General features: G+C 39.4%; 1 protein-coding gene across 1 annotated transcript; it reads left to right on the forward strand.

The window, feature by feature from the left end:
• The first annotated feature begins 532 nt into the window (after window positions 1-532).
• sdc3 (syndecan 3) lies at window positions 533-24,674 on the forward strand. Its single transcript, XM_043217472.1, has 5 exons — window positions 533-900; window positions 19,501-19,594; window positions 21,121-21,809; window positions 22,701-22,932; window positions 24,081-24,674. Exons 1-5 carry the CDS (start codon window positions 844-846, stop codon window positions 24,245-24,247), a joined length of 1,239 nt encoding a protein of 412 aa, XP_043073407.1. The 5' UTR covers window positions 533-843; the 3' UTR covers window positions 24,248-24,674.
• The last annotated feature ends 430 nt before the right edge of the window (window positions 24,675-25,104 follow it).

Raw genomic sequence — 25,104 nt, forward strand, 5'->3', positions numbered from 1 at the left:
AATGAAGGACTGAGAAGCTGTCCACATGCAATCCAATATCACCAGCTGAGGGATATCTTCTAGTGTGTGCCTAATAACCGAGCTCAGTGCATCACACTTTCCTAAACACAGACATGCCATGAATAATGTACTTGCCTGAAGGTATCTCACCCAGACTCATACAGTCACATGTCAGACAGCCGTTTTCATTCTGGTACTTGTTCCTCATGCCCCAAACGCTGTTAGAAAACCTTTAATTTTCTGCACACGTTATAAAGGACATCAAAGGTTCACTATTCATATTCACTAGAAGTCAAAACAGTAGCATGAAATTACGCAAGCTGTGTTATCAGAAACATGTCCACCGCCACAGACAAAATATTGAGCGTCTCTGGAGGCTCTGATGGAAATCGCGGTATAGGGGAGGAGAAGGGAGAGGCAGGAAAGACGTCGATGCTTGACTGGGCTGCAGGGGGCATCCTCAGCCGCACGAGGAAAATCCACCCAATGCCCGTCCTCCTCTCACACACGCCATAGCGTAGAGAAGAGAAAGAGAGAGAAAGAGAGAGAGAGAGAGAGAGAGAGAGAGAGGAGTTCTGGTCTTCCCTGCTCCCATACCCATCAGCTCTCAGCCACTCAAGTCAGACCAGAGGGGACGAAATCGCACGAGCTGCTCCTCCTCGGTCTTCGCGTGCTTTTGCGGGAATCTGAGCGTGCCGACGCTAGACGGATGTGCCGACGAAAGCGCCTGCCCTGAAGTTGGATACCGAAAACCGAGCGAAAGGTTTACTCCTAGCCTAGACCCTCGAAGAGGAGCGCGGAGACGAGAGCGGCAGCCCCGTGTTTTGCTGTGTTCGGAGCACCATGGAGCTCCCGTGCTGGATGGCGCTGGCGCTGCTGCTGCTGGCGCAGACCGCACTGGTGAGAATGACACTCTATTGTGATCTATTGTTACGAGAGGGCGACTTACCGCCGGTCGCACGCGCGCGCGGTACGTGCCCGACGTTCGCGTTCGGGATTACGTTCGCGTATGCTTGCGGTAATCTTTACGAGGGAGTGTGAATTGTAAGGTCGTTAATTAGGCGACGGTAGCCGTGTGCCGCTCGGTTGTAAATCTTGGACGCGACCCACATTCTCTCGGCTGACCGCAGACAGCGCGTCTCTGGCGGCCTGGGGAGCGCTGCGAGAGAGCTCCGAGCTGGGACCTACGAACCAGCCTTAGCGGTGCGGATTCTCCTGGGCACCTTTGCCTTGTTTGGCCATTTTGGGCTGGATGTGGGTGGGTAGGTGGGTGTGTGTTGGTGTTGTGGGTCAGGGACGCACCGTTAGGCGCTTGTCTGATTACACTGGCGTGAAGAAGCTCGGTCGCTCGCGCGTGCGCGCGCGCGCTCGCTCGCGTCCGGATAAACTATAATTAACGCGTCGCGTCTAATTGGGGTTTAATTGCAAGCCCTTTGTCCCCTCGTGTTTGCCTGTCGGTGGTCCCTCCACACGCACCGCTCTCTTTGTGGTCAGGAGTGGCCGGCCGGTTCCAGACATGGTCGGTAATTACAGCAAGGCTGTATTATAATGGGTTGTAGCGGGTGATAGGCGGAGGTGTTGGCTGTCGCCGATCGGCGGGTGATTTTGGCCGGAGATGGCCGGAGGTGGGGTGAGCGGGGTGTGGAGGGGCGGCAGGCTGCGGGGGGATGACGTCATTGGCCTTCGCGGCGCGCGCGAGCGGAACCCAGATTCAGAAGGGGATCGGATTCATTCACGGGTTTTTTTTTTTAAATGAATGTCATGTCTTACGTTTACGTCGCTTGTATGATGTGCTTTTGAGAATTAAAAAAAAAAGAAGCGGAACACAGGATCCACCTCGAGACGCGTGTTTACCTTTGAGCTGTGCGCGCGAGGAAATGCATTATGATGAAATCCTTTAAGAAAATTAGCACAGAGCACTCGGTTCAGCGTTTACTACGGATGCTGTGATTTCCGAGGCCAAAGTCAGTCGAAACAGCTGGCAGTGACAGAACACTGGTGGTCGCAAATACTTGCAAACACTACAGAATGCAACAGTGCCCGTCCAGTGTTCAGTGGCCTGATTCCAAGTATTTTTTTGTAGGGATATTTATAAAAAAGGCCTGTTTAAGCCATTAACTAAACCAACCAAAGTGTACAAAGTGAATCACAACATTACAAAAAGTAGTCACAAAGGCTGTACTGATTGGCTTTATATAAATTACAAATGCAAAACTTTTGACTTAAAGTTTTTTGCTTTATATAAATTAGAAGAATATGGTACTTTTTGAAGTAGCTGAGGCGTAGATGTTTTCTTATAGTCGACTATAATTGTTAAATGGGTTCCCGAAATAAAAATACATTCGTTTTTTTTGCCCACAGTAGTTTATGAATGCTCGGTTTCACAGGCATTTTTTATAAAAGATAACCCACCATGTGTAAACCTGCAAAGACTATTAAATAGGCTAAAATGAAATTATTTGCCTTTATGACCTTGCAACTTGAATTTAGATCCTGTTTAGTCCATTTCAGTGTCGGATGACTTTCCAAATTACTTATTTGTTTGTTTTTTGCAGACCAGGTTATACAGAGTCTTTAAGTTAGCTACAAACAAGTGAACCTTCATTGTTTTTTACTTTAAGCGAATCGCAGCACCTCCTGAAATTGTCGTTTTGTGCTTCTACATACAATTCTGTGTGCCTTTGCATCTTAGCGCTTTCCTTGTCGAGCGTCAAACTGACAATGCAGTGAGCTGCCTGATTTGCGAGTTTAAATGCAAAAAGTTAGCTGATGGCACGTTTTTTTTCATACCCATCTTGCCCACTCAAAATTAATCAACACACATGTAGTGCAGTGCGTGATTGGTCGAGTTGTTGTGGTCACTTCAAATGGAAATCTCATGCGGATCAGGCCAGTGGTGTCATATCCTTTCTGGCTTTGTGCGCCAGAAATGGAGTTTAATTTAGATCTGGGAATTGAGCTAATGGACACACATCCGCTCCTGAGAGTTGTGTGTGTGTGTATGTGTGTGTTTTAAAGGATCATGTTGGACTCCTGGGTTCAGCACTGAATCAGTGTTTTGTGCTGTAGACGACAAAGACAACCATAGAGAGGGAGGGAGATGAGGAGGAGGGAATGAGGGAGAGAATGAGAGAAAATGAGTGTAGAGGAATGTGTGAAGCAATTTGACACAGGAAGTTTCTGCTGCTGACTTTCTCACTCAGCTGTATAAAGGCCCTGCTAACAAACTTCCAAGAGCTAAGGCAGTGTTTTAAAGTTTTGATTGGGACATGCCTCGCTCAAAGTCTGTGTGGCCTGTGAGCAGGATTAGCATTGCTTGGGAGAATAAACCAATATGGGATTGGAGCCAGCGTGTTTGGTTTATGCAACATGGTGAAAATGAAAATTCTGTCATCATTTAATCACCCTCGTGTCGTTCCAAACAAGTATGATTTTCCGCTGCCGAGCAGAAATGAGGATATTTTGAAGAAAATTCCAGCTGTATTTGACTAGTGCAAGTCAAAACAATGTTAGACCCCACTAACTTTAATTGTATGGACAAAAAATGTCAAGAACATTTTCTAAATATCTCTTTTTATGGTCCATAGAAGAAAGTAATACAAGTGCATTGTGTGCAAACTCTCTCGGGACTTTTAAAATTAGTAACAGTCATTGGCATCCAGTAAAGCCAGCATTTCGCTGGTTGGTTTCCAGCTGCTGAATAATCGGAGTTCCAGTGTATACGGCTGCGTCACTCGGCAGGTGGGTGTTAACAGCCCCGGCGACCCAGAACCCTGCTGAGATAATGACCCTAGAGTCTGAAAGTCAACTTCCGTCCCGTTTGAAATGATCAGAGGTGGTGGATGGGGCCGGCCTCTGACCTTCAACAGAAAAGGGAGGGATTTCATCAAAAACAGTTGGTAGTTGTGACATGCCCGACTGAAATACAGTTGCACAACAGGGATTGTTTGTTTTTGGAAGAATTAAATGGGGATTTTTTTTTCATTTTGAAATCTATTTACACTTTTGGTTTCTTGGAAACCTGAGCACAGTGTGACACACCAGGAATTGTAAAACAAGTTTCGTTTTGTTTTTTTTTTCTCACAAGAGGCAAATGTGACCGAGAAGAATCCTTATTTAATCTTGGTAGTAAATGCTTACATAAACGTTCAATTTCAGTTGGTATTCAAAGCAACGATTTGTCTGAAGCAGTTAAATGTCATTTTAAACACTTCAGCCTGAGTCAGATTTCTTCACTACAGCTCTCTAGGTCTGTCAGTCTAATAATGTGATTGTAGCTCAGTACTGTCACGCATGTAAACATGTTAATCAGACTACAGTTAGCTCGCTCTGAAATCCCAAACCCCAATGTATCTTGATTACAATTTGGCATGTAAATGTAGTTTGCGTCAGTTGTGATGCTTCAAAAAACGTCATTCTCACAGAACTCGTTTTTCTGTTTCATTCTGCTTTTATCGAGCTGAGAAAACATACATGTTCTAGGCAGACGTGTTTGACTGTGATGATCCTGGCTCGTGTCTGGACACGCATGACACAGTGTTTTAAAAATGCGCCACTCAGGTTTCAAGTAGTTTGACTTTTAAAGGAACACCCTACTTTTTTTGGAAATAGACTCATTCTCCAACTCCCCCAGAGTTAAGTTGAGTTTTACTGTTTTGGAATCTATTCAGCCGATCTCCGAGTCTGGCGATAACACTATTGGTTTAATTGGTTTCAATGATCTATGCTAAGCTATGCTTAGATATTGACTAAATGGATTAAAAAATGGTAACACTCAACTTATTGTCTTTGGGGGAGTTTGAGCCTATTTTTATTTTTTTTTTAAGTGGAGTGTTCCTTTAATAAACATGTCTCTAGTTCTTGTTTTTCTTCAAGCCTATGCCCTACATTTCCCAAGTTTAAATGCAAAAAAGTAATCTATGTGAACAGCTTTATGTATTGCTTTTTCCTGCATAAAAAGCATATAAAAAGCGTGTTAGTTCTGTATAACAAATTTTGCATATAAATTTGAACTTTATTTTGACTATGTATATTCTCATACCCTTCTATTTAAAGCCAGTCCAACTGTTTTAACTTCTCTAAATATCGCTCTGAATATCTCTAAGCAAATCTGTTTTAGACACAGTCTTGCAAAAAACACTCAGGTGTTCCATGTTGACATAATAAGAGCATTTCCCGAAGGCTTCCAGCTGACACTTAGTGTCGCTAAAAAAAAAAAAAAAAACATTATCGGATTCACCAAATGGCACTGTGTTCTGGTGTGAAAACGTTTAATTTGGAGGTGTCAGCCGAGGATGTTCACCTTATCAGCCCACCTGCTTCACATAAACTAAATGAGCCACATCATGCTCACCTCCCTTTGACCTCCTCACATCCGTCAGTCGCCTCCTGCCCGATAACCTGAAGATGATGGATGCGAGTAGGTGAAATCTGGGTCAAATCATTGCCATTCGTGAGTGTCGTTCATTCATTCATCTGAACACTTGTGGGGTCATCGAAAGCAATATTTGATGGTCTTTTTGTGACATGTTCATTACCAAAAAATTATAATTTTTGTCTTGTCTTTGCTTTCTCTCCAAAAAAAAAAAGTCAGCAGTGCTGATCGGTATATCGTAAAAACGTAAAGCCACAAGGCGTAAACAACATGACTGTTAACATTATTTTAGTGTGGAAAAAAGCTGCTTCCTAGCCTCTTCTGTGTAAAATTATATTCGGTTTTACTGCATATAAAACCTAAAAGCCTAAAATGGCCATATAAAAGACTTGCAGCTCAGCAAACTTCAGCTTTACAGCTCGAATAATACAGGATTTTTACAGATGTAAAATTATAACTTTCACATTTCTGCTTTAAGATCCTCAAAAATTATCCCTGTTTACTTTCCTTAAAAGTGCATCACTGTAACCTTAATTCCTGCTTTTTAAGCTTAGTTAGTTTTAAAGTCAGTTTTGCTGTTCACGGGGCATACATAAAATAATAGCATGCATGCAGAAAAAGACCCTAACACAAACTACATACAACTGCCTAAACCTTAGAGAATGAATGGAGATATATATATGTGTGTGTGTATAATAAATATATTAGTGCAGACAAATAATTGCATCCAAAATGCCATTTTATGTGTACATTATGTATACATAAATACACAAGAAAAATGTTATATATTGAATATATATAATACAAAATGTCAAAATATAAATATATATAAATGTGTATATACATGTAAACATTTTCAAAATATGTATGTTTTTATTTATACATATAATAAATACACATGTAAAGTGATTAATTGCAATTAATTTGGCAGCACTAGTGTATGTGTGTGTATATATATATATATCTATATATATATATATATATATATATATATATATATATATATATATATATATATATATATATATATATATATATATATAATATATAAGTCTATGGGTAAAGGCTTCTGGTTGGTTAAATGCTGTAAGTAAATAACGAGAAGAATAACAATATGCAGTAAATGACAAAACTGTTTGCCCTACAAACCAGTGTTCTCTTGATTAAGATAAAACGTTAAAATAACATGATAGGAAATGTTCAAATATCAAGCAGCAAAATGAACTGTTTTGTACAGCTGAAAAAAGCTGGATGCGGATAAGACCAGAAGTTATACCCATAGAATTTATAAATGGCGGAAAAATGTGGACATGAGGATAAAAATGTGTATAATGGGTATTACAATGTAAACATTATGTGGTTTATGGCAAATCTCCATAGGTATAAGGTAAATATAAATAGGTATGAGTCAAACTCATTTCTTCCGGTGATGATTGGATCTTGTTCTGTTGTTCAGCCATATTGAACCTGGAATATTCCTTTCACACCTTGACCTGTGAGGCAGTAGGAAGAACATGCTGTAATTGAATATTACAAGCTACGACGCTGTACTGTAGAAACCCATTTTAGGAGCAGAGCTCGTGTAGCCACGCAAAGAGAAAAGAGAGAGGGATGAATTGCTGAGAGAGGTGGAAACAGAAAGCGGGAGGGAGAAAGGTGGGGACTATCAGGGCTCGTTGCTCTTTCCCAGGAGACCGTGCTCCTCTACCTGTTCTCCACAGTGTCACCATGACAACGGCAGAGCACATCTCCGTCACCGCCGTATCTCTGGTCTCTCCCTTCTCATTCTGTCATTCACCCTTTTCTCTTTCCCCGCTTGCTCTTTTTCATTCTGTCTCTCTCTCCCTCTCTCTTTCTCGGTCTCCCTCGCTAATTAAGATGCGGCTCCGGCAGTCTGGTGGGGGAGGGGAAATCGCTCCATACCTGAGATAGAGAGAGAAAGAGACTGGCTGGGTGGAAAGGGACACGTAAACTATATTTTACAGTCGGATGTGTGGGCATCGGTGCGTTTATAACGGGCTGGAGTGTAATGTTTTTGTTTTTTTACGGGTGTGGTTTTAGATGTGTAAATGGCAGTTGCAATCGGTATCTCAGAAAAAGCCGCAGCGTGATTGAATGTCTTTCCCGCTCAAAAATGACGAGCGCTTTTCTGTCCCAAATTTCTGTGTGCTTGCGTGTGCGCCATGCTATAATAAGAGCCTAAATTAGAGAGCGTTGGTAGGAGGCGTTCCAAAACCACAATGAGTTTTAAGATCCCTCACCAAGCCGCTCTATAAATATGAATACCGCTATTGTAGCCAAACAGGACAGCCCTTGCCCGGAGAAAACGTGTTTATGCGCATGTGTCCTTCCTTTTCCTCCTACTCCTCCTCCTCTGTCTGTTTGTTTGTTCTGCAGATGTTCTCATGGTCTCTCGCTTGAAGGGAAGGGGTTAGGGGTAGTGACGCGTTTCCGTGGAGATCCACGAGGATAATTGGGTTAACGAGAGAATGGGGGCGTGGCCGTACGCTCCAGGGACTTCTGGAATGTCGTTAACTTTCCAGTAGCAGGGTGGGGCGAGGCGAGCGTCTATACAACGTTAAAAACAGCCCCGGAGTTAATTGGGAACGAGAAATATTTAGATAACGCTGGCGGAGCGTGTCGGATGCGACGCGCAGGCCATTAATCAACAAGATTTGCGTTTATTATAAAGACAAACGATGTACCGCGCTAAAGTAAGTGCTTTCATTCGTTTGAGAGCACGCGTTCGTGCGCTTAATGAGATGGCTTTGTGCAAAAAAACACAGCATTTGTTTACATATACGTTTGCATTTAGGCAGTTAACAGATGCTTTTAATCCAAAGCGGTTTATGGATGAGAAACATGGCAAACGTTTTACCATTTAACTGACGACATTATATCTGTAGCCGTAAGATTTGAGTCGGCTGGGAGCCCATCAGTCCAGAAAGTTATTATCACGGTGAAAATGACGTCAGTTAATAAATGAGCCCAGCGAAGGCATGACCTCATCTGTTCAATCTTAATTAACCGACAGAAGCTTCAAGTGCTTTTTGGAAGGGGGGAAAAAAACAGTGTAGAGCACAGGATTTGTGTCACATCCAGACCACGAAACTGATGAGAGCCGGCTTGGTCGGAAAGACAGCGTCGGGATTTAAAACTTTCGGAGAGCGCGCAGCTTATGTTTGCATCTCTTTGCAAAGCGTACACAAGACAAAATGAGTCCTGAAAATGTAAGAGAGTCTGTACAGAGTTCTTTAATCCTCGCACACGTTTAAAACCTAAACATGATAAGGTTCACACGCTGGGACGGTAGACTAGTGGAAAAATTCGGTTTTCATTCAGTGAGGATAAATTGATGAAAAGTGACATTTATATTTGTTTTCAAATAAATGCTGACATTGATAGAGCCGCATATTAGAATGATTTTCGATGACTGCTGAAAATTCAGCCTTGCCATCACAGGAATAAATTAAGCTATAAAATGTAAAGTATTCATTTGCAAAAAATGAAAATCCTGTAAAAAAAACAACAACAACAAAAACCTGTAGTTAGATTATTTTGACTAGGTTAACTGACACAGTAAAAAGCTATTAAAAACATGACATAATATAAAAAAAACAGTTTGAAATGTGACGACTGTATTTTTTATCAAATAATGAATGCTTGTTGAGCGTAAGACATTCAGATATTTTCCTGGCCAACTTTTAAATGATAGTGTATGTGTGAACTAAAGCATCTTTAGCTTGACTGATAACTGTATTACGCTGCTGTGTGAACCTAACCTATATGCGTGTGGTATATCTGAAGGGATTTCCTGGCGAGAGGGACTTTACATTATTTAGTAGTCAGTCCCCACGGTGGATGACACAAAATGGAGTGTGAACTGCGGATAGACACGTAAAACTGTATTAGTGACTCTTCCAATTTAGCTCATTTAAATAGTTCAAAATTCTGCTTTGAAGTATTTATCCATATCATCAAAGTCAGTCTGAATGAATGATTCTTTAGGGGGTTTTAGTTCCAGTGGATTTATGTTATATAATATGGCTCTGCGATACCGCGCAGCCGAACTGACGCCAAACATTAAGATAATAGTTTTAAAATATTTATTATTCTCACACACACTTTATTTTAGGGATTTATTTATACCAAGTAAAAACTCCTAGATAAGAGCCAAAGAAAAAAAATGAGCCTGCAGCCAAAAGACAAAAATGTGTGTAAAAGCACACGCATAAAGTAAACTGTCTGCGCACATCTTTGAGGATTTAACACCGCGCACCGTTTAATCTATTTGCATGCTCTTTGTTTCTCGGCCTGTATGCGCAAACATGTGCACAAAAGGTCATCCTCACCTTCAGTATAACCTCTACTGAAGCTAAATCACTCAACAGTTGCCCGTTTTTGAAGCTCAAAGGGTTGTTTGAGTGATGGAGCTGAAAGCTTTGTGCACATTGATGTGCAAATTAACACACCGTCTTTGCAACTCAATAAGCAGAACATCTTCCTACAGTAGGTGCAGCTGAGAGGCCCGTGGAATCTAAAATCAGGCTCGTTACTCTGAGAAAATCTTTACTAGATGTATTCCAGCAGCTCAGTGATAAAGATGTTGTACTAAAATGTCAGAAGTATTTCGTCTTGATTGAAAAATTGAGAACATTTATTCAGACTATCATTGCAGCACACCATACAAATTTTCTCTAGTCCTGCCCATTTAGTAGTTATTAAGAGTTTCATCCATTTAGTGTTTTATTTGTAACATTAAACCTTCATCAAACCTTTTTTTGGCTATTTGTACAAAACGGCAAGTTCTTTTAAGCACACAGCCCTTCCATTTTCATTAGCTGTGACCGTGGCCTGCATAAGAAGAATATTAATTTCAGTACCAATCTTTATTCAAAAGATGTGCAATGACTTCTCAATGCATACCGCAGTACAAGATGATGTAATGCACAGCGTTATTGCACACTTTATTGAACGACTGGTGTATGTTGTTTTTGTGATGGGAGAGAGAATGCTATGCTTTGTATTTATCCATCGGATTTTGACAAAAACAAGCATAATAATCTGTACCACTGACATGATTGTGAAGTTGTTTTAAAAAAATGTGACGAAATGTCAGAATGTTGGCTGAAGAGATTCTGCGCCGCTCAGCCAGACTCTGAGTATTTGATAAGAGGGATCTGGCACACACACACACACACACACGCACAGCTGATGAAATGCAGACTTCTGTCAAGTGTGGAGAATGACTAAGAGAGAGACCCTGTAAATAACAAATCTTTCAGTTCTGCACAATGAATGGCAGAGATATAAAAAGAAACATTTTAAACTCTTAAACTGTTTTTCTTCGTTTTGATTTTATTTTAATATTTTATCCACATCCCCATTATGCATGTAAAGAAAGATTGACAAATGTCTTTTTTTCCCTATGAACACACAGAATGTAATTTTCATTATTAATTTAAGGTATATTGCTTTAATTTTGCAAGTCACTGCTATTTTTTTTATATGGGAATGATAATATTGTGTAATTAATCCATGCATATGCTTACATTTTTACAATGTGTTCAGACAAAATAAGACTTTATATTTTTGGATCTACAGCCCGATTACTGGCTGATCTTGTCTTTAGTGGTCTGACAGTAGAAAGCCACGGCCTGAATCATCAACAGTCTGCTGGATGTCAGGTTCACTACAGATATAATGGAGTTGATGGATTCTGACTCAAACGTGATGTCAAGGCTCACGCTCACACCTCCCCCATCGTTTGGCCTCCAAGTCAAGGGCTTAGTCCAAGATCAGTGCTACACTGTCATTGCCACAAACACTGAATGATAGTACAGCCGATACTGCCATGACTAAACGAAGGTCCTCTGGCTGTCACAGCTTTATTGTGAGTGGAATAAATGTGTCGGTAAAGTTCATTTATAGAGTGCAGTTAAAATGACCGAAGCACTGACCAGCAATATAAAATTAAAAACTTCCAATGCCACAGCAAAAAAAGAGAAGGGAGTCTGTAATTAGAATGAACTGTGCAGTTTGTTTTTTTTAAGGGTTAACATGTGTTTATATTTGATTGTAGAGGGTTTATTAAAACCACTGAACTGATCCAGACAGGAATAGTGTTACAGGAACAGAAATGGGAACCGTAAAATAAATCTAGAGATGGCAGATGTTGCACATTTACATGAAACCTTATGCAAAGATCTGATATTTGACACATCCACTTTTTTGTTGAGTTCAGAGTCTGTAAGGTTTTAGTTTTGTGTCTGCATAATGTCTCTCATGCTTACCAAAGCTGCATTTTATTTTGCAATAAAACGAGTAAACTTGTTAAATATTTCCAATAGCTGTTTCATAGTTTTAATATATTTTCAAATGCAATTTAGATGGCAATGCTGCATTTCCAGCAGCCGATGCTCCAGGCTTCAGAGTCACGTGATCCTTCAAATCATTCAAAAAAAATGTTATATCAGTGCATTCTTTATGAATACGCTATTAATTTTCCTCTGGTGCAGATAGTGTCAAAAAAGCCCCATACTGCAGAATAATCAAGTCTATCTAGTTCATACAGTATATTGTCATATAAGTGCTCATTCAGTATCTGCATCTAATTTCTGTGAATAAATTGATGTCACAGTCTCTCAGAATATCACCACTATTTGTGAGTAATTGCAATTACCTAAGGTATGATTATGCTTTGACGTGTCAGTAATAAGAGCAGCTGTGTTTGGAGGAATGTGACTGTCAAGCTGAGCGCACACAGTGTTTCCCGTGCAGTGATTTTCAGTATAACCCCAGATAAACTTTCCAGCGGGAACAAATGGATGCACGCTAAATTCTCAATGAAGACATGCTGCAAACGTGTTAAATAGCTGCCCGTTATTTCATGCTTTTGCAAAAGCAGGTGGAGTGTGAAAGTGAGAGAGGGAGACGGATGGGAGAAGACCGGAATCAGCTGCCTTAGTCAATCTATTTTTCTCTCCACTCCTTCCTGCTAATCTCCTCACTTATCATGTTGTGCATGGAAAGTGATATTGATCGATATGAGTTAAGTGAGATACTCGGGCAGATGTGCTGGAAAGCAGATTATGCTGCTGCTAATCCACAAGTGTAGGGATGAAAGATTACAGCGGAATCACCTGCTGGAGGTAGAGCAATCTGACACGCAGACCGAGAAGAAGAGAGAGATAAACGCAGTCACCAAAGAGATTTGTGGGATGGTACACCGAATGGGATAGTCGACACAATATAGTCAACAGATTACGGTAAGAGAGACGTCACTACAGCAGAGCTCAAGTCTGGGGCTAAAATGGAAGCTTAAATCGAATCAGGATGAAAAAAATGTTTTTGGTGAATCTGGATCATATGAGGAAGTTCCTTTTTAGTGAATCGGTTTAACTGAACCACTGAGTCATTTTCAGTCAGGCCTGATAAAACAGAACAGATACCAATTGTTCAAGCCCGATCACACTAAGAATGATAACAATATCAGCATTCTGTTTATAATAAGAGCATGCTGCGGTTACGGCGTCTGCCCCTTGAACGGCTCGAGATTTTTAAAGCAGGATGGATTCTGATAACACTGTCAATGTTTTTGTTGTTCTACAGTTGGAAAACATGTTCTGAAAGTAATTTAAATGGCGTGCCATTAGCATTATGGTTGTAGTCTGGACTATGCAAATTTTTAAAACCATATCTTGATCGTTATCATTACAGTTATCATCATTGGCGCGAATGGGCCATTAGTCTTTTCTCTTTAATTTTGCAGGGCTTGCTAATTACCGACATATTCACAAAAGTTTTGTTGCAGTAAATGGTATTTGAATGTTTTGTTTCAGGGGTCATTTAGTCTGGAGGCCTGTATAAGGGAGTAAGATAACATTGAGAAAAAACAGTCCACTGCTTTCATGATCGCATTCGCTGTATATTTGCACTCTTTTAACTACACACATTCCACGCACTCCACTTTTATCTTTTGGTGTGGAAAAAGGAAGGAGCGTGTGACGGGAAACTGCATTCCTGCTTTAACCTGATGTTTTTAATGGGCGATGATAACCCTGAGATGAATTCTGGTCAGATGAGTCTCATTCTGAAGCAAATGTGACTTTCATTTATAATGCACATGCACAGACGCACACATCACATGATGGTTGAGTAGAGGTTAATGATGTGGGCTGGCAACCCAAAGCTCACGGATTCTGAAATGGAGCGTCAGACAGATTCCCTGTCATTACTGTGACCTTAAGTAAGACTTGGAACCTCAAGTTACTCGTGCAAGATAGTCCCTGCAATTACTGGACTGTATGTCACTAAATGACATGTAACATAATCTTTGGTGGTGTAACAACTGGATTTAAATGACATTCACTTTTTTTTTTGTTTCTCTTTCCAAAATCATTTTTATGCCATGTATATAAACAACATATATATATATATGAGATTTTTTTCTAATGCTCACCAAGGCTGCAGTGTTTATTTAAAAATAGAATACTTTACAAATGTCTTTACTGTAATACAGGAATGGGCATTTTTCAAAAGTATTAGGTGCGTTCCATTTAAATGTAAGTGGACTGCGAAGTGGACTTCACAGGGTATTCTGACATCTTAAGTGAGATTCCATTCCGAAGGGAATGAACGTTCGGTTTGAAAGCCACTGCTACCAGCATAGGGAATAAGGAAAAGTCAATACATCACTTCATAGGAAGTGGAAAGGAAAAATCTTCTAACCGTCTTTCTGACTGGTGACATAGTGCGCAACTAACGATAATATTTAGGCCCGTGCTCATTTATTTAAATTATGCTAAAAGACGTTATTTTTAATCAAGATTTTGTCACTAGTTTGAAACAAGCATATGATTAGGTATCATATTCAACGTTCTACAACTTACATTTCTATCAATAACATGCACATTCTCAGGTGAATTGGCTCCTCAGTTGATGCAGACCTTTCAGAGATGCTAAGATAACGGTGTGCTAAGCAAAGATTCTTTGAGCCCTTTGTGTTTTCTGCTCTTAAACCACTCTCCCTTGAGGAAACTTGAAGGAAATGTATGTCTCAATTGGCTCTCTTCACGGTCTGCTCGAGTACAGCTGCGCTTACCCGCATGCAGTGAATGCAGGGATGGACAGCTGTCTTTCCTCAGTCGAATAGTAATTTTTCATTGTGGTGATATGATATAGCCGTTTCACTGATTCATTAAATCAAAAGAAATTCCACTAAATTCCAAACTTTGCGATACAGATCATGACATTCTGTGATCAAATACAATCACAGCACCACTCATTCAGTTATAACATGACTTATTACACTAAACTAATCTAGTATATGATAACTAAAAAAAAATTGGAATAGTGCTAATAATAATCACAGGGTGAATATTCAAACATTTGACTATTTGAGCACAATATGATGTATTGATACGATGCAAAATTGTTTTTCAAAAAAAAAAAAGGTTTCAGATCCCAAACTTTTGGATAGTAGATCCATGTGCTTCACTTCATTTCTAAATTCTAGAGGATGTGGATTGCCTGCCAACCATGTACACACCTGTACACACACTGAATACAATGCAGTGTTTATCTCTCAGAAATAAAAGATACAAAGCGGTCACTTGGGCGGTACCTTTTCTAAAGGTAATAACATGTGCTTTTAAAGTACTAACAGGCCTATGAACCATTTAGTGTAGCAGGACACGAAGTTAAACTTTATTTACTTTCATACATAAAAAAACCGATACTAATAAAATGTTGTGTCCTAAATAATGATCTCATTACATAAAATGTGTAGTCCTTCATTGGTAAATGTGATTCTGTAGTGGCGGTAGATGCTATTAAATACTTGACAGTGAACCAAATTTCCACAGTGTTTCTCACCCACTTCTGTACTCAAGTCAGGTATGCTGTTACTGAGCAACAACTCTCCATAATAGTCCAGAATTGCTCCTATTGCACTTTCAGCGACTGCTGTTCTAGAAAACCTGCCGTCTCTTATTCCCTCGGTTCTATGTACCTTCTCCTCCTTTTTATTTGTGCTGCAAAATTGAGATTGTCCCCAAAGATATGGGAAATGAGGATCTCCGGGCACATACAGAAGTTCAAACACACACACACTGAGAACAGCAGGGGATTCTGGGAAAGGGGGAGGACTGTTCATAATCACAAAGACCGGCCACACACACTCGCCCTTACATGCACACCCACATACTCACAAAGGCAAGCCATTCCCTTGCCCCTGGCTGCATTTTTTAGCTCCTTTGAAAAGTTTCTTAGAAACACAAGAGAAGTTATGATCCACAGGAAGCCCCATCTGCTTGCGAGGAGAAAGTGTTCATTCACCCAGACACACACGAACACACAAATACACGCACAATACCATCCTTTAAACTTCACAAACACGGCATGCTCGAATCACTTGATCTGCACTTTAGAGTTTATTGCGAGTCCGTGTGACAGCGGTCATGTTACGCACATGCTGTCGCGAGTTAACCCTGTTTTACCCTGTTATCCCAGACAGCAGTGATTCCGGGTGTTTTAGGCTGGCTGTCGTGTGGGAAGAGCGGTCATGACTCGGATAATATACCATGAAAGTGTTTCCATGGCAACTTCTCAGCAGAAAGCTTTCCAGACACTTTCCCCATATAACGCTTGGAAAACCCAAGCCAAAACTGCCTTAACTGCTGCTCCAATCTAGCAAATCGATTATTACAAAGTTCAGATTTTTAACACAACAGCCACTGCTTTATGTTTGAGTGAAAAAATTACTGCTACAAAGAGCACAAATTGGTTTGCATTTGTTTACTTTTAAAACATTTTTATTATTTTTACATTTTCTTTTTTACGTTTTATTTCTCTCTCTTGCTTTTATATAAAACAACAATGAACGGTATTTTTAACAATAGTTATTCATTTAAATTTAAAATGTGTTATCCATCTTCTAGTACACATTGGCTATCAAAGTTATTGTTATTGTTATTATTATTATTATTATTATTATTGCTTCTTTTCAAGTCCATTTCCTCCAAACACCTGCAACTTTTAACAACCCAGTATAGGTCTGCCCTATGATAGTTTTTCTTTTTAATATTCTTTTTTTTACTGGTAAATACGTCACATTAATAAAATTAAAGAGGGTTAATGATTTCACATTTACTATTTAATTTTTTTAATGTATAATAATTTGGTTATGTGCCCGGCCTTGTTCATAAAACCAGGGACAGGTTTTATCACCTCGTAATAAATGCTTTATACTTGTATGCTTTGGAGGAGCTGTTATACTGACACACACACTGCGTCTTACCCATATGGGCATCCGACATGGGTCCTAATCCCATGGGATTATGGGATCACTTGCTGGTTGGATTAAGGATTGTCCCACAGAAACAGCTGTCCACTTCATACACGTATATAACATGCATTTCAAGAGACAAAGTTTAAACTTGAAGGTCAGATGTTTTATAAGTGCAGGTGCTGTATTGTATTTTTTCTCTTTTGTATGTATTTGTATTGATTGTGTAGATATACATTCAGATATTTGTGTGTGTCTAGCTCTGTAGTAACGAGGTCATTACCTAGTGACCAAGTCACCTCTTAACTTTACTTACACAGTGATCTCTCTCTCTCTCTCTCTCTCTCTCTCTCTCTCTCTTCACACACTCTCAAGTCACGCTTGCAGCTGTTCCTCTGGAAAGAAGCCAGTAGAGAACAACAACAAATTTGACTGAGAAAGAGACGACCATATATATGTTTGTGTTCACACTTTTTATGCTGTTAAGACAATTTACATGTACCCGTTGCTTAACACAAAATAAGCATTATAATGTTAATTCTATTAATTAAATTAAAAAAATAATTACAATATCAAAGAAAACTGCTGAATGTATAATCATGCAGCCCTATGGTGTATTTTTCATCATTATGTGCCGCCAGACGGATGTTATATTTACATTTCACTCTAAAAAGCTTTTACCCACACCCCCTCTCTATCTGTACGTGCGCACACACACACACACACACACCCACACACACAAACTGTTTGTGAAAGAGGCCTTGCTGTATGAGCCAATTCTACCCCTTAATCATATCGTAGTCCAAATTACACCACAAACCAACCCCACCATTACAGGGGAGGATACACAGACATCCACAAACACACAATCTATCCAAATATGCACGCTGGCTTAGTCTTGCATCTTGAGCACCAGGTTTTGCAGAGAGACCTATGTGATTTGGAAAAGAGATCTGGTGCATCCGCAGCGTGCATTTCTGAGTGTTGTACAGGTTGGAGAGGAAATCGCATTAGACCTGATTGCATTTAGTGAATGGCCTGTGGTTAATAGCAGTTCAGATTGAGGCACAGTGGGATCTGATTCCCTGATGTTCACATACACTTTGTGCTCAAAAAAGATCAGCACAAATCCATAGCACTATTTAGAGCTGCTTTAGTTGATAAAATGGCTAGAATAGTAACTGGAATTGCTTCAGATTGCTAGTATGTGTTTGGCAGTAGAGAGGGTGATATAGTTGTAATAAAGATAAAGATAATAATAAAGATTTTGCTGGTAATGTAACATTATGCATCATTAATATTATGGTGATTTAAAATGTGCTTTTTGTCAGGCTTTTTTGTTATAATGTCCCAAATGTCCTTCCTTGTCTCATGACTATATTTGAATGAGAGTATTAAGAGTTAATTAAAATTAATATACGTTTCTGGTATAAACTTGATGCATTTCAAACTGTTTGTTTGCTTCAATATGGTAATGCAAATATTAATATTAATATATTTGCATATTTGAATAAAAACAGTTTCTTTTAGAGAAACTAATACAGGAAAGACACTGATCGAAAGTGACAGTGAAGACATTTATAATTTGACAAAAGATTAAGATTTCAAAGAAATGCTGTTTTTTTTATTTTTTTTTACTTTTCATCAACAAAATAAGCTTTACAATATTGATAATAAGAAATATTTATTAAGCACCAAATTGACAGATTAGAAAGAATTTCGAAGGATCTTGTGAAAACGATGACTGGAGTAATGATGATGATAGCAGGAAAGAAATAAATAACATTTTAAAATATATAAAAAGAAAATATTGTAATAATTTGCAATATTAAGTATTTTTACTTGTGTAAAATACTTTAAAAGTGACCACTTTCAAAAACATTGGGATGGGAACCTTGAAAAATTATACAAAATTACACAAAAATTTCATTATATATATATATATATATATATATATATATATATATATATATATATATATATATATATATATATATATATATATATATATATATATTATTAGTGAATCAGACATGCTTACAATGCAAAACATGAAGGCACATAAATATAGGCTATGTACATAATATGTAATTAGACCAGATAAAAAAACTGGGCCCCGTTTTAATAGTGTGTCTTGTTTGTGTATGATGCTCTTAAGCTTAAGTGCATGCTGATGACTGACAGCATTTTGGGGCCAGTCTGTGTGTTTATGGGGGATTACCGAGAGGGCATGGGATCGGTTTATGGGTCTGAGTATTTATGGGGTGTTGCTGGGATGGAAACCAACCAATCATGAGAGCTGGGGGAAGGAAAGCAGCGACCGCAAGAGTAAAGAAGGATTCAGAAGAGGGGGTAGAAAGGCTTTTACACAAATAGTTAGGTATTATGTAATGTTGTTTCTGAAAGCATCACGCTGAACACGTTAGCTGCTGACTACATTTACGTTCAATATTTTTAAAGCACATTTGTTGCCAGAAACAGCCTCTAAACTTTAACGTTTGATGTTAACTGCTAATTTGTTTACAATTTACTCTATTAGGGTTTCTGTGTATTTGATGACCAGTTTTCTCATTTATGTGGCACGTTGGGTCTAAGGACAGTTGAGAGCCCTCTTTCCGCTGAATTTTCATCCCCATTTAAGAAATTGGGTTAAAGGCAAGTGTTGCCCCTAGCAACAGGCCTCTCGATGAAACGCCTCCCTACGCTAGACCCCTTCACACACATGAACACACACGCACATCGAATCTGAGACTGGTTTTGAAATAACGTACTGCTACATCGTTCCACTTTTGGTAGATTTGCTCAAATTTTTCTGACTTCTCTTTCTCTTCGTTTAAAGGCACAGCGTCACTATTATCGACCAAGCGATGATGAGAGTTCTGGAGATGGATTTTTCGATGATGAGGACTTATTCTCCGGATCCGGCTCTGGCTGTGAGTTTGATTTGTGATGTGTTTGTGTATCTGTCACTTTAGCATGTTTGTGACGTGCGAGTGTGAATCACTCATTACGAGGTCACAGCTGCCTTGTTTAAAAGTCCAGCCCGGGCTTCCAATCCCCTCACCAGCTGGTATAATTCTCACAACTCAACGCCTTATCCCCCTCTTCATCTCTTGCTCTGTCTCACTTTGCTCTCTCTCTCTCAGCCCCTCTGTCTCACATTCCTCCCACAACTTCATACGTTTATTTTAGCCTCTGCTAACTGATGCCCACAGAACGACAGTAAAAAACGGCCTTCTCTTCTTGTAAATAAAGAGCACTTCTTCGTATATTTGCATGTGTGTGTCTTTGTGAGTGATCATCTGATCCTCGGTAATCAGATTACTGTAAATAAGATCACTTAATCAGCAGGAATCTGGGTGTGGACGGCCAATATCCGCTAGTGCTTGGGTGTTTCTTAGGAGCACTTTGGCCCTGTGGTCGTTTCGAAAATAAACTTACTTCAAACACTCTTTTCACGCATTATTTAATTTGAACGCTAACGTTATTGAACAGGGAACATGAATATCTCACAAGAGACTTCTGTGATTTTGTTGAATTTCCACCACAATGTCATGTCATCATGTCTCATTGTTTAACACAATCCTGAGGTGGAAATTATATTTCAAATGGACTGTAATGAAACGGCTCATTGATGCCACTTCATGTCTTACATTTCTATGACCATTTAGTCTTTTTTGCATAGTTTTTGCAATTGATTGAAAAATCAAAAATAAAGATCATGTAAAATATCATGTAAAAAAAGTGTAACATTTACATTTCTTTCCTTTACACTAACAATTCATGGTTTAAAAAAGAAAAACGATATTGCAGCTTGTATGTATGCGTAAAAATTAGATTGAGTAAACAAAATGTCTTTACTAAACACCGAAGTAGTTTCTGATTTTATGTTAGTCAGATTATCATGGTTTTTCAAATATTTATTGTTATAATGGCCTTTTATCATTTTTAAACATCAAGGTCAAGGGTAAACAATAAAATCTATTCCTAAAGCATTTGAAGCATAAAACAGCCCTAAATAAAGCTGAAGTTTCTAAGACACCATTAATGTGGCCTTCATTTAATAAAAAAAAAGAAAAATTTGTTACCTATTGAAATCAGTTAGTTTTAATAAAAATCAACCCTTGGGACATGAGCCTGCCTGTAGGTAAAGAACCACTGTCTGTGTGTGTGCGCTTTTATGAGCAGAGTTTGTGTGTTGCAGTGGCGCTTGCTTTGTTCTTTGTTTCTAGTGTGTGTGCATGTGTATTTCTTACCAAGGTTATTGATATTTTATTCATGTGTTGCCATGGGGATGTTCACATTCCTGTGCTGACCAATCTAAAGGTTGCTTTGAAGCCTTGCAGACGCTTTTGCTAGGTATCATATGACACATTAACACGGTCTAAAATGGCTGTGAGTATTGATCTTCTTCACCCCATCTCACATTGTTTTCATTGCTCTTTCTCTACGCCTCCAGTTCCAGATATGGACGTTAGTCCAACTGCAGCAAGTGTGGCGGTCACTACAGAAGAGCCCCTCCCACTTTCCACCACGCAGGCCACTGGCCCCGCCCCCTCGGCCTCCCCTGCCGCTGAGCCAAGTAGCCCACCTCCACCTGAGGTGGAACGCGAGAGCGGCTTGGGACAAGATGTAGACAAAGAAAGCAAACTGGAGAGAGAGATTGAGAAAAAGTGGGAGGAACTTGAGGAGGAGGAACTGGAATCAAAGATTACAACAACAGGGTTGGATGCCGATAAAGTGCAAGAAGGAGAGGAGGAACAAGAGAGGTCGAAAGCTACGGTTGCCCCCCGACTGACTGATGTTCCTCTAGTGTTTGTGGACTCATCTACTGCTCTGGATGAGACCACAGTGGCCACTAGTGACCCGGAGGACCTCGCCGCCACAGAAGAAGAGGAGGATCTATACATTACGACAGAAACCATGATGTTAGAGGCATCCAGCACACAAGAAACGACAACAGATGACATTACAACAACCGAGGTCATCTCAACCACCGTAGCGTCCACCACTGCTAAGCCAACCAGACCACGTCCTGCCCCGACCACCCCGAGCACCGCCCCGGTACGACCCCGGAGACCACACACTACCCCCAGCAGAGCCGTCCCGACTGAGAGCAACACCCGTTCAGCGATGACCACGACGCAGGTCAGAGAGCCCTCAGTATACATAGATGAAGAATAACTAATACTCGTCAATATTAAATTCCGAGGGCTGCTTAGTATTGGCTGAAATGTTAATACTGGTGCAATAAATGATAGATATTTAAATCTTAATTCATTTAAGAATTATCAAATTTTTAATTAAACACAAAACACTAAAAATTCTAACTTTTTAAAGGCTTCAAGGGAATTTAGACTGCACATTTAAAAAAAAAAAAACTACAAACAGATTTAAAAACTGATATTTATTTTGATACTTTTGTGAGATTACATTTATTTATGAGTAAAATGTATTGCAGTATTATTAAATTATTAGTGTTTTAAATATTAAGTGAGCATTTAGATGTGGGAAAAGGCAATCTCACTGTTAAAATAATGTTAATAGACGGGTAAATAGTCATTGTCGACAGTTATAGGTGCATTTTTTTTTTTTTTTTTTTATCTCATATTGGACAATATGGCACCAATATAATGTGCCTCCCTAGTCCTGTTATTTCCTTTTAACTTGAATAATTTGCTCTGTAAGAATTCTTATTCCCTTTGGGATCAAATGCTATGGCCCCAAAAGGCTTTTGGATAATTTATGACAAAAAAGAACAAAGAATGAGCGACAATTATTTGTTCTGTCATTTGTGAATTAATTCCTTTGTTTTAGTATGTGCATACTGCATCAAAACCACACTTTCATCAGACATCAGACAATTTAGCAGACAACTTTGCTAACTCTACTCTCAAAAACCCAAGTTTATTAGATATTAAGACAAGAACTTCAACAGAAAAGTCGGTCAGCAGTTTCTCTGGGAATGTTCTTTTCAGCTAAACTGTTGTGCAATTGTGAAGGGTTATCAATTTTCTTTTTTTTTTATTCCTCATTTAGACACAAACACCAGATGAAACTGTAAATAATGAAGTTGCAGGACCAAGTCCAAGTGGTGATTTTGAAATCCGCGAGAATGAAGGTCGCCAAGGCAACGAGGTCAGGAGAGGCAAAGTGGAGCCCGGCGTGGCGGGAGAACCAGATCTGACTGGAAACACAGTAGATGCTGCTGGAAGCTCAGCTGCTCAACTTCCACAGAAGAACATCCTTGAGAGGAAGGAAGTTTTGATAGGTGAGGGATGCCTGACACATTCAAACTTACTCCCACAACCTAGTTCAGTCTCTCCATTTTTGCTTTCTGTCTTTGAACCCGTCTTTCTATTTGTCTTGTATATACATTCTTTTTTTTTTATTTTTGTACATGTTTGTCCCATTGTGGAAAAATGTTGATATTATTGTACAGCTTAACATTTACAGGTCTGCTACTGTGATATATAAAACAGTATATAGAGTAACAGTTGTTTAAAGAACAGTTCACCCAGAAATGATTTATATTTTTCCTGTCCTATGCCTTTAACAACAGTCTGCTCTCAAGCAAGAGCCTCCAGTGGACTCTATTTTAGCTCTCTGAGGAGAACACGGTCTTCTGCTCTTTGTATTTTTCGTTGTTCACTTTCACCTTCTCCTCCGTTTTGCTGCATCTCTCTCTCCATCTCCCTCTTGTTTCTCTCTGTCATCTGATATGCTGTCTCTTTCTCCTCAGCCATTCTAATCGGAGGACTGTTTGCCTTTGTATTTGCAGACTTCCTGGTCATAGGTAAAGATGTAGGAGTTGCAGGCTATAGCGTGAAATTAGTTGGACTTTAGCTCGTTTTTTTGAATTTTCAGATTTCAGTTAAGCTTTAGATTAGAGAAACTCAAAACTCTCCCTGCCTTGATTAAATGTGTTTTATGTTTGTTTGTCTGTGTCTTTATTTCTCTTGTCTTTTCATTGGTTTGGTTTGTATCATGCAGTGTGTGATATCAGCCTCCTTCAAAAGTTGAGCGTGTTGTTGCTATTGCTTTATATTCATCTACTGATTTATTTTAAAATGTATTCATATTTAAATGCATATTAAATCCTTAACATTTTTACAGTTTAAAATGTAATATTCAAGTTAATGTTTACATTTCTGAAATCTATTAATGTATTCATTTATAAAAATATTTTAGAAATTATATATAAAAAAAAAAATACTATAGCCATTTATTATTTCCCCCCAAACCATATGAAAAGATATAAAAAGAAAAAATATTTAAATTCATGTGTTTTTATCTTGAGCCCCAGAGACATTTGCACATTTATGGATGGTGGGAGAGAACATAATTGTTATTGAAGTGTTCGTAATGATTTGAATTTGAAATGCTGTAAGTAATCAATGTCTCTTGTTCTTTCTCCAGCGGTGATTGTCGGAGGTGTAGTTGGAGCACTCTTCGCAGCATTCCTCGTAATGTTACTCGTGTACCGGATGAAAAAGAAAGATGAAGGCAGCTACACGTTGGAGGAGCCTAAACAAGCCACCGTCACCTACCAGAAACCAGACAAGCAGGAAGAGTTCTACGCCTAACATCCATATGTTCATCCTCGTTCATCTCTCCAACCTTGTCCCGTCTCTATCTGACCCTCCCTTCCTTCTTTTCATCTCACCTCTTTTCCTTTGATCCCTTTCTTCCCTCGTTTCCCCATGAGAGTGCCTCTCATTCCACGGACTCGGAACTTTCTTTTCAAAAAAAAAAAAAAAAAAACTGAAAAAGATCAATGTAGAAAAAATGCAATTGGTTGTGGGTGGGGCTTGGGGGGGGGGGGGGGGGGCCAGAGGGCGGGACGTGAGTCTACACTACACAGAGAAAAAAACTTTTTTAAGAACATGTTATTATTGATATGTTTAGGATCGTTGTTCTATGAAATTATGACCTGAATCCTTTTTTTTGTAAAGACACTGCGTTTCAGATGTGTTTCCTGCACAATATTATGGGAGCAAAAAAAAACAAAAACAAAACGAAAAAAAACAGCATGAAAAAATGTGGGAGAGGAAAAGAACACAGTTGGGGTCATGAAAGGATTGTGAAAGTCAAGCGAGAGGGAGAAAAAGGAGCAGAAATAAGAGTTGCATGGCATAAATACAGGAGGAATTTGGAGTCTGTACTCGAAATGCTCTTCTGTCACCAAGGTCATAGATCCAGCGTTGTGTGGTGCCTTCCATTTCCCTGGTGCTAGAAACAGAGCTCGAGCAGAGCGAGCGTGTGTGTGTGCGCTTGCGCATATGTGTGCGATTGTATGTCTAAGGTGCCCTTGTGACCCCGGCCTAGACTCACGTTCACGTACACACGCGCACAGGTGCACACACTCGGCCAGACTCCCTCTGCTGGTGAGAGCGTGTGTCAGCACGACGGTACCCGTCCGTTTGGAGCAGGGAGCTCGAAA

Source organism: Puntigrus tetrazona, chromosome 19 (genome assembly GCF_018831695.1).
Source record: "Puntigrus tetrazona isolate hp1 chromosome 19, ASM1883169v1, whole genome shotgun sequence".
Classification (NCBI taxonomy): domain Eukaryota; kingdom Metazoa; phylum Chordata; class Actinopteri; order Cypriniformes; family Cyprinidae; genus Puntigrus; species Puntigrus tetrazona.